The sequence below is a fragment of the Episyrphus balteatus genome, chromosome 1 (assembly GCF_945859705.1).
Source record: "Episyrphus balteatus chromosome 1, idEpiBalt1.1, whole genome shotgun sequence".
NCBI lineage: Eukaryota > Metazoa > Arthropoda > Insecta > Diptera > Syrphidae > Episyrphus > Episyrphus balteatus.
The window spans coordinates 23,542,337-23,553,432 of NC_079134.1; the positions used below are offsets into that span (position 1 = coordinate 23,542,337).

Genomic DNA, 11,096 nt, shown 5'->3' on the forward strand with positions numbered 1-11,096 from the left:
TTACTATTAAAACTAAGGTTATATGACAAGAATTTGTATTTTTTAGGTACTAATTGTCATTTTGCCGGACTTTGATCAACTATAAAATTGAATACAATTAACTCAAGGAATTAATTTGTATATCAATTTGTAGATAATTTTATTGTGAATAAGTCTGTTCTTGGACATTTTTGGTTAAAATGGCTAGAAATTGAGCTATTAAATAAAAACGGTACCAATCTCTTTTTTAAGATGGCGGATCCTCCGACGACGTCCTATCATCCCAACAAATTGACTTTTATGATAAGGACATATTAGTCCAAACACATTCCATGAAAAAATGTTTGTTCCGCGATTTGATTTACTAATTTCTTTGGGCTATCAGTAATTTACTTCGAAGTGTTTCTGGCTCCATTTAACTACTTTTACTTTATGTAGGAGGGGTTTTTTGAACTGAATATTCAAACACAACAGCGTCGTTTACAATGAAGATGAAACAATTTCACAGTTTATAGCTTCTTTAAGTTTTTATACCAAAGAAATTTGCTGAGAAAAGTTACATATTATAATTTCGTTAACAGCTTAAACAAAGAAGTCTTAACAAACTTTGGAAAGACTTCTTTATAAACTTTAAAGCAATTTTATAGAGAATTTCATACACACATACAACAAAGGAGTAGGGTAGAGTTGCCTATTTTCGGCCGTCTCCAGTTTCCGGCCACCTTTCGGAAAATCGTTATAACTAGGGATTTCATACGGTTTATTCCAAATTTATGCTCGTATGCTGTTCTAACAAATAAGAGAACAGCATAAGAGCAAAATTTTGGAATAAACCCTATGAAATCCCTAGTTATAACGATTTTCCGAAAGGTGGCCGGAAACTGGAGACGGCCGAAAATAGGCAACTCTACCCTTATTAGTTAATTTTTTTTTTTAAAGTTTTTCAGTTGTTAAGTTTTTGATCCTTTTTTTTAATACTCTCTATTATTCAAAATGTATGATACATAACATAAATATATGCGAAGGCAAGGCCTTGTCTGCAGAAGATTAAAAGAATTAGTAATCATATAACCTAATACTATGTTTCCACCTACGCTAAATCCGAGATTTAGCTAAGTAGATTTAGAATAAATCTTAGATTTGGGTTCAGCTACCCTAAATCTAAGATTTTCAACTATTTTCAGTCCGGGAATTAGAATAAAACTCGAGATTTATGCTAAATCTACTAAGCTAAATCTCGGATTTAGGGTAGGTGGAAACGTAGTATGGGTAGAGTGATGGATTGTGAAGCAGCAGCAGGGGTGAAGCTATAGAATGATCTAAGTTTAATCCCGATGTCTCATATAATACCAAAATACACGGAGAAAAAGAACATCTAAAAACAAGCAGAATTTTGCATGGTTTTTTGCCAAAATGACTTCCGTCTTAAATTAAGCGGAAAATCTTCTTAATTTTATGATAACATTTTCATCTTAAATTAAGTGGATTTCCGCTTAATTTAAGACGGAAGTCATCTTTGACAAAAAAAAAAAAAACATGTAGAAATCTGTTGTTTTTTTTCGTGTATCAATTTTGCTTCTATTAAGTTTATTAGAAGTTACAGTAGCTTCATGAATGCAAAGTTGTAAGTTTGATTAATATTTAAGTGCAAAATACTAGTGAACGGAGGTTGGTATTAGCCGTGTGTTTTATTCCAACTTAATACTGAGCTGAGTATATTGTATTTGAAATTTCTATCCCATCTTTTATTGAGATCAGTGACATTTAATCCTGATATCGCTGTTTTTACTCCTTGTCACCACAAAAATTTTTCTTATTAACGATATTATTTTTTCTAATTTTAATTTTGAATACGTTCCACAAGAAAAACTTATTTAATGTAGTCTGGTAACACTATTATCAAATGCACAAACCAGCATATTTCGGAACCAAACAAACTATTCTAAAAGTTGAAATTGGTTCATGCATTAAATAAAATTAAGCGTGTTCATATTACCTGAATTGATTCATGCGAAGTTTTTTTAAGGCCTTCTGATTATTTCGAGATCATAGATTAGTGACTTCTATAAGCATGGTATAAAAAGACAAGGTATGATCATTAGAGCCGCCATCTTACAAAATGGGGTAATAAGGTTTTGACGTTTAATATTTGGCAAAGTCAAAAGCAACAACAATTTCAAAGACAAATTTGTTTACAACAACAATTTCAATGGGAACTGTCAAAACCTTAAGTAGCCATTTTTTAAGTTTTGACAGTTCTCGATACTGAGTTTTTTCTAATGATCATAACTTCTCTTTTTATACCATGTTCTATAAGGGGACAATAACTGTGCTCAATGAGATTGTTCTGGACTGTTCCAAACAGAAATGTACAGCTTTTTGCTGTTCGCATTGAGGTTTTTCTGTTTTGAATTGTTAGTTTTTTTTTCTGGCTTTTGAGTCAGAAGAGCTTAGACAGAATCGTGAGAACTGTCAAGTGTTTGTTGTTATTTTCTGTTTCTCACGAAACTGTTCCGACCTATTCTGTTCTAATCTACTTATTTTGTCATTGGACATGAAAAGAATTCAAATCACTTTTCACTTTTTTTAAAACCAATTACGCAGCTCTGTTTGTTCTCTACATTCAAACGCACAATTTAACCAGCTCAAGTGAAATGAAAACACCAAATTAAATTAAATTATACCCCTTGAATTTGGCTCTGAAAAATCGATTTTTTCGATTTTCTGTAAAATAGTGCAGATGTAACAATAAACGATTATGCAAAACGTCAAATACAGATTTATAAACTGGTGAAAGCATCTCAGTGATGACAAATTGCCCACATTGTACCATGCACCGTTTATAGCTACCAATTGTTTAAAATTTAATATGAAAATTATAAATGCAGGGTGAATACGGCCCTCAAATTGACAGTCGTAGTTTTGTGACAAAATCATCAACATGAACACGTCTATTCATTTTCAAATGTCATCTGTCATCTTTGACATTTCGAGTTTGTTTTGAAATTTTCGAACCAAATGGCTGAAGAAAATCATCACAAAAAGTAAATTATTTCTATTTTATCCTTTTATTCACCAATAAATTTAATAATTTACATTTTTAGAAAACACAAAGAATGGCGAAAACAAGTAAAAAAGCTGCGAAGAAAAAAAATCCGCCAAAAACTAGCCGAAGAACGAAACAAACTTGCTGCCGAAGGTAAACCATTCAACTCAATTTTTATTCCTTTAACAAATAAAATCTCTATTTACAGAAGAATCATCGCGTTTAAACGACCCAAACTACCTCAAATGGCTTCAAGATCAAGAAGAATTGGAAAACCTCCAACGTGAACACGAAGAACAACGACGACAAGAACAAGAAAAACTTTGGTTGCGTCGCGAACTCGTCGCCCAAAAACAATTCCGTGAACAACAGAAAAAACAAGAAGCTACTGCAGCTGCCAAGGAAGCTGAACGTCAACGAATTCAAAAAGAATTCGAAGAACTTCAAAAAAAGTCACAACAACGTCGCGAAGAACGCAAACAACGCGAAGAACAAGCCAAAAGAGATCACGAATTGATGATGGACAAAATCTTTGATTACATTGAATTGGGTGGAACAATTCCCGAAGAACTCACTTCGAATGTTCAATCCAATCCGAATCATCTTGAATGTGCTATATTTTCAAAGACAAATGCTTGTCGTTATGGAATTCAATGCAAAAGGAATCACATTCGTCCAAAACTTAGTCGGATTTTGTTTATTCCGAATTTCTTTTCACACATTCGTTTGGAACATGGTGGAACTACGCATGCGGGGGATATTAATCTTGAGTGCCCCGAAGAGGATCTAAATAATGACTATAAAGTGTTCTTTGAAGATGTCACTGAAGAACTCAAGAAATTTGGGGAGATTTTAAATTTCCGAACTTGTATGAATACTCAACCGCATTTGAGAGGGAATGTTCTTGTGGAATATTCATCGGAAAGGTATGACTTTGGTTGAGACAGAGTTGTGAAAGATTGCAATCTTTTATGACTTTAATTTAACGATTGCATTAATTGACTTAAATTTGAGATTTAGACTTGAAATTTTGCAATCACCAATCACTTTTCGCAAAATCTTTGCACTTTTTTGTTTAACCATTCTTTTGACTGTACTCAAACGAATGCAGTCTTTTGCAATCATTTGCATTCTTTTTAGGCTTTTGTAGTTCGCGAACGAACTAGTTCAATGAACTAGTTCATTTTGGTGATCTAGTCAACTTAGTTCACTTACTTAGTTCAATTTATTTATTTATTTATTTATTTACCTAACATTGCGCTTACCTAACATTATCATTTTTTTTTATATATACACTGCGATTCACTGGAATAAAGGCACTTATTTTAGAAAAGAAAAAAGCAATTGAAGCTTTGGTAAGGTAACTTACCAAATTCTAGGTTTTGGTATTTTAAAAAGCAATTTATAACAAACAATATTGCAAAAACAAAAAGCCAAAATAGAAACCGTGTGGCTTCAAGTTGCGTTTTTTCGCAACTTTTCACAAAACACAGTGGTTCACTAGAATAAAGGCAGGCTATCAAATCGAGTAAAGATGATGAAAAACGGTAGATCAAACTGGTTTTAGTATAGAAAAGTGAAGCGTTGATATTATTTGTGCATTTTAATCAAATATGGACCAAGAGCTTTTATTATTAACCACGAAAAAGAAGAAAATCGAAGTTTGCACTGTAAATGCATTTTCACAGTGCACAATCACGAACTCAAGTGGAGTAAATTACATAAAATGTTTAGTAACATCTTAAAAAGTAAGAAATTATAGTTTTCCATAACATTTACATTCGATTAATATGAAGGCTAGTCCAGGGAACCTTAATCTTGATCGAATATGCATCAATTTTATTTCTATTGCGATGTGATTTCGGGCATTTACCTTATGGAATGCTCATGACGTTTGTTTAATGATAGTGTTAACCACAACGAAAGCTTCCACTGTTATTTGTTTGTCAAAATTTGCAATTATTTTCGAACCATGTAAGTAAAACTTAATTGTTGCATATTATAAAAAAGTATTGTTTCCTATTACACTTTTTAGCGACCTTTGTTGGTGATGCAAAAAATGTACCTCCTTTCTTAATCTAAGAAATAGGACTAATATCGTTCGGGAACATTTTAGATGCTTTCTTTTCTATCCAAAAACCACTCACCACCCCATTTTTGTTTCCTTCAAATGCAACCGTAAATAATGAACTTTTTATTTTGCCTTATTTGACCATAATAGTGATCTTATTCTGCATTTTGAGGCTTTTTAAATATTGTACACATTTTTAACTTCAGTTAAGGTACAAGCCATCACATAAACACCACTTTTCGTTTGATTTTAGAGCCAACGTTTACGGAACGTGCAGCTAGTTTTTGAATTATTTTTCTCTTGGCTCTTTGTCTAGGTGCCTCATGATTTACTTTTACATTAAATCACTAGTTTACGTTAATTTCAAAATATTCTCATACAAATTTAGCGTATTTAACAACACCATTCACGACTGTGCATAATAGAAGTGCAATTTTTAATGTTAGCTTCTATTTTTGCACTTTCTGTGGTACCTAATGGTAGCTTTTAGCCCAGATTTTGTTAAAATACACAAATTATTACAAAGTTGCACTTTTTTATACTAAAACTAATTTTATCCAAGCTTTTTCATCGTTTTTACAAGATTTAAGAGCCTGCCTTTATTCTAGTGAACCAAACAAAACACAGTGTTTTGTCAGGTAATGCGAAAAAACGCAACTAGTAGCCAAACGGTTTCTGTTTTTTGTTTCTACAATATTGTTTGTAATAAGTTACTCTTTGAAAACCCAAAACCGAAAATCTGTTAAGTTACCAAACCACAGCACCAATCGCTTTTATCTTTTGTAATATTAGTGCCTTTATTCAAGTGAACCGCAGTGTATATATTTTGGGTGAAAGGAAGTCCCATCTGCATAGGGAATTTTCTAATTTGGTCCTTGTCTCCTTGTCTTATACGTCGACCGACAGCGAATTTTAGCCTGACAGACATTTAAAGAATACTGGTTCAGAAACCAAAGTGCATATGAAATTGCATCCAATTCTTTGTGGAGCGAAATCAGTTCTTCTGCTCTACCTCAAGATTTAGATTTAAAACAAAAGGCACAAATTCGCTTGTGCCAGTATCAGTGTTTCTTCTTCAAGAACCACTTATTCTTATTTCTAAGCAAGAACAAAAAACAAGTAGTAACAATAAAATTGAGAACAAATAAACAAAAAACTCAATTTTATTGGCTCATTGCGACAAATCAACTCAAAAATAACAATAAATCATGCTTGTTTGAATGAAAAAAAATGCTGGAGAAAAAAATAAACAAACGAAAAATCTGAATTTGTTTATTTATCATTTATATCTTGACGACTCCAAAATAATTGAAAAATAAAAACAAGATATTTACTGCCCAATTATACAAATGAAAAGATGTGAATAGAATTTTATGTTATGAATTGCTATCATATAAACTGGACATTTCTGGTTCATCTTCACCTAGTCCTATAATAATATCTTCGGCAAAGTTATCCCAACTGCCTTCAAATGATAAATAATTAAATCATTGTATGTTTTTTTTGTATTGAAGTGATGCAAGCCCGGGAGACTTGCCTCCGCTTTCTGAGGCTAACCCAGTGAATCTCACAGACGGATCAATTAATTAATATAGGGATATCAAGAACTGTTCTTCGTTATTTTATCGTAATTTTAGAAAAAGTTCAGCTGCCTCATAAATGCTTCCTTCCAGTAAACGAATGAGTTTTTTTTTATTTTAGCTCAATTTTCCATGGGACTTTTGATTTGAAACGACCTATACATAAATTTGGATACATTTTGTACAAACTAATTTTGTTTTTTAATTTTAACATAACCGAAGTGATTAAAATAAATTGAACTAAAACGAACTACTAGTTCATTCGAACTAAAAAGTGATCGATCACTCAAATGAACTAAAGTGCCCAACTCTAATTCTTTTTAATTCTTTCGCATTCTTTTGAATTCTTTTGCATTCTTTTACCCTTCATGGACCAGCACCTACACCAAACGTATGGATTTCACAAAATTTGGAACATTTTTTTAGTTCAAGAATGAATTTGAGAGAGAGATTTAAACCTCTTAAATATTCATCCCTAAATTTTGCGAAATATATACGTTTGGTGTAGGTGCTAGTCCATGAAGAGTAAAAGAATGAAAAATAATTCAAAATAATGCGAAAGAATGCAAAAAGAATGCGAAGACTGCATTCATTTCATTTGAATACAGTCATGTGAATGGTTAAAAAAAAAGATTGCAACCATTTTACGAAAAATTACACTGTGTTACAAAACAAAAATCATGCCAATTACTTTGGAAATAACCTAGCAGAGGTTGTAGGTATTACTGAGTACATCATATTTCGGCACTTGAAATTTTTCGTAGACCCTCAAAATTTCAAGTTATCGTCAAAAAACCGTTTTTCGATGTTTTCAGATTTCAACTCAGTCATTTTTCGGTCAATTTCAGATTTTTTTTACAGTTCTAAGCAGAGGAGTACTTGTTCTTTTTGAAAATATTTTTTTATTATGCTCAAGCACCAAATTGGGTGCAGATTTTATGGGCTGAATCTCAAAGTACAACATTTTTTCACCGTTTTTTAGAGTTCGGAAACCGTTTTAAGCTATATTTTGTAATTTTTAATAATATCTCTTTTCGCTTAATATAAAATGTTAAGATAAAAATATTCTTTCCACTGCGATTTGAGTCGCTAGGACGAATTTCGAATATTTCAGGGGACCCAAGTTCAAATTGATAAATTTGCAGATGAGATTAATTTTTTTCTCTCAGCGATAAATCTCACTATTCGCCCGAAATATACAAAAATACTAAATAAAGGTTTCTCTCAGATCTTGAGCGAAATTTCTCTTTTTTTTGTAAATAAAGGTTATTTTATGACCTTTATTGAAAATGGCAACAAATAAGAGTTATTAAAGAATCTTTCAAAAGGTTGAGATTTATTTCTGATCTCTGGATTGGTGATAGTAAAATTTGAAGTCTAAGTCTCAAATATAAGAATGCAGTCTTTTTATTCAATTGTGTAACTGCATTTACAAAAGATTGCATTCTTTTACAACCCTGTGTTGAGATTGTTGAAATGTTTTTTTTTTTTTATTTTGTCTACTTTCAGAGATGCATTAAAGGCTTATGTTCAACTCAATGGACGATTCTATGCCAGTCGTCAGATAAATGTTGAATTTTCTGGAATGAAGGCGTGGAGAAGCGCTATTTGTGGTATGTGGTGGTGCTTCAGCTGATGGTATCCTTTTGATAAATTTAGTTAGGGTCATTTTTGTCTTAGTTTGATTTCGATATTCTTCTAGATTCGCTTATTTTGAATCGATCCCTCATGAAAAAGCAATGAGGATTCCTTATTTTTCACTTTGTTCGCTGTTCCAGTTTGATAGAAACAGAATTTGTGTAAACTGTCTTTAGATTCTTTTTTTTTCGATTTTCTTGAAATCGCAAGTAAACGCCTCTTTTTGTGTTTATTACCTCCTTTTCGTAAATATTGCCCCAACATTAAAAAAAGAACAAAACAAAAAAACATATTTCCTTAACTCTTTTACTCAGGATTATCATTGGCAAATAAATGTCCCAAAGGTAGAGGATGTAATTTTTTGCACATTTTTAAAAATCCTGGAAATTTGTATAACATCCCAGTAAATCAACCAGCCCAAAAAGTTGAAGATTCAGTGAGGAGTAACTCACAAAAAGGAACAAGAGATGGTTCGGTGATGAGGTTTGTGTAAATAATACATTTTTATCTAAACACTTCTAAATTAGTTTGCTCTCTATTTTTTCAGTTGGAATGATGATAGAGATAATAGAAGTAGGAGAAATTGGCGTTGGTCAGATAGTCCTGAGCCAAGATCAAAAGATGACAAACTTGAAAATAAATCTAGGGAAACTTCAAAAAGAGATCGAGAGCAATCTAATGAACGATATCGAAGTAGTGAAAGGTATAACAGAAATAATAGAGATAAGCGCAGCAAATCCAAAGATAGGAGTTCTAGTCGCAGTTTAAGATATGATTCGCGTCAAAGTGAAAGTTCAAGTAGAAGTCGAAAAGACCAAAAACGAAGCAAGTCGAAAAGTCCTTCAAGTTCTCGAAAACATCATAAAGGCGATGATCGTGAAAGGCATCATAAGGAGGATGATAGAGAGAAGCATCATAAGAAGAAGAAACACAAATCCAAAAAGGAGTAATATCGAATGTATCTAGATTTGGATAGTACGATTTAAATAAAAAGAAATTATTTCTACTTGCTTTTTTAATAATAAAAGTACCTGTTTTAATTTAAAGTATGCTTTATGAGTAGTTTATAGGTGCAGTGGCGACACATGTTCAGATTTTATTATTTTTATTTTATTTGCTGAGCAAGTTCCAGTGGTTGGGAGACGAAAAGGTTTTAAGCAGGATATTAGCAATGTTTGGAATTTCAGTCAGTTAAAATTTAACGTGCAACAACAAAACTTACTGAGATTCATTTTACTGCTATCATTCCAAAAAAAAATTAGTTGAGATAAATGCGTTGAAATAATTTGAAAGAATAAAACATGGATGCAGATTGACCCAATTAGCTTGGAAGTGTTTTTCTGTAACTCAATTTGATATGACATTACGATATTAGAGAATGGGTAAAAAGTGTATCTCACAATTCTGTCAGTCAGGTGTTTCTATCCGAAGCTACAGTCCAAGAGATTCCCAGGAAGTGATTGAAATTTAATTTTTTTGGACTAAGTTAACGGTACAAGATATGACTTAAAAAAAAAGTCCGTTCTTTTCTATAAAAATATATATAATTAAGTAGGTATAGGTACCTTAGACAGAACCATTTCTACAGTATGGACATTTCATTTGGGACATTTCATGAGAAAGAATATACCTACTAACCACATAACAAATAATTAACTATTTATATTTATTTCGGATTGTTAATAAACTAAAAACTAGTATAAGGTAGGATAAACCGTTTTGTTATTTTGATGCAACCATGATGTTTTGTGCTAAAGCAAGGGATATAAACAAAAAATTGATATAGATTCGCTGAAATTCTGTAAGAAAATACCCAACCCTTTTTCCAACTTTCAAATTGCTTTATTTTAAGAATTTTTTTTAACTATTAGACTTACCTAAATTTTATATATTTTGTGGGCTTTAGGTCAATATTATAAGATTGATATATAAATAGTAGATGTTTTGGTTAATCTAGTACTACCATGTACTCTTCCCGAGTAGATACGATTTGTATTGAATTCGTTGAAAGTGCGTTCCATTGAAAATCGCTAGTAAACTACTAGTAGTACTTTGCCATCTCCCAAAGAAACAAGGCTATCATATCAGATTTTGAACTTGCATGAACATAAATTTAGGAAAAAAAAATGAAAAATAAAAATTTGAGATCAAAAAAAAAAAACACATTTTTTTTATAAACAAATTGATAAAAACAGTTTTTCTTTGTAAAAATTATATTAAACTTTTTGGTTCATATCTAATGGCAAATGAGTTAACGAGAAATTTGCAGTATCTTCATTAGTTTTTGAGTTACGTTGCACGACGCGAAAAAATATTGTTTTGAGAAAAATGCACTTGGATTTGGGAACTATCTGTGTCTAGGAACGTGTGAAGCTTCATAAATAAAACTGAAAATAGTTTCTTCAGATGATAAAAAAGTTATTATTCGACAGATAAAAACAAATTTTCACAAAAAATTATCAATTCGTTTTCGAAAAATAAATTTTGTCAAAATAAAATTGTCTTTTTAGAGCCGATTTTTCCATCTTCTAATAAACAGTCAGTTAACTGTTCGACGAATAAATTTATTAGGCTCATAAACAATCGGATAACAACATTGAATTTTTCAATCAAAAATAATTTATTCTACAGAATAACAAAAAAAAATTGTCAAATCAAATAATATTCAAAACTAAACGTCTTTTTTATTTATAATTGTTTTTGTTTTCTTGTGTTCCTCTGTATTCTTTGTCAAAATTATTTCAAAGCAGCTTTGACAATTGACACAGTATTTTTATTGATA

General features: G+C 31.4%; 1 protein-coding gene across 1 annotated transcript; it reads left to right on the forward strand.

Moving 5' to 3' along the window:
* Nucleotides 1–2,931: 2,931 nt before the first annotated feature.
* On the forward strand, nt 2,932–9,347 carry LOC129906863 (U2 small nuclear ribonucleoprotein auxiliary factor 35 kDa subunit-related protein 2). The gene is made up of 6 exons (XM_055982818.1): nt 2,932–3,023; nt 3,084–3,178; nt 3,234–3,951; nt 8,186–8,289; nt 8,629–8,797; nt 8,862–9,347. Exons 1-6 carry the CDS (start codon nt 2,998–3,000, stop codon nt 9,262–9,264), a joined length of 1,515 nt encoding a protein of 504 aa, XP_055838793.1. The 5' UTR covers nt 2,932–2,997; the 3' UTR covers nt 9,265–9,347.
* Nucleotides 9,348–11,096: the final 1,749 nt, after the last annotated feature.

Bases quoted from the DNA above. Each gene is read 5' to 3' on its own strand.
- LOC129906863 (XM_055982818.1), top strand. From the start codon at position 2,998: ATGGCTGAAGAAAATCATCACAAAAA. The intron at 3,179-3,233 runs GTAAACCATTCA...CTCTATTTACAG, and splicing joins AAACAAACTTGCTGCCGAAG to AAGAATCATCGCGTTTAAAC. The intron at 8,290-8,628 runs GTATGTGGTGGT...TCTTTTACTCAG, and splicing joins GTGGAGAAGCGCTATTTGTG to GATTATCATTGGCAAATAAA.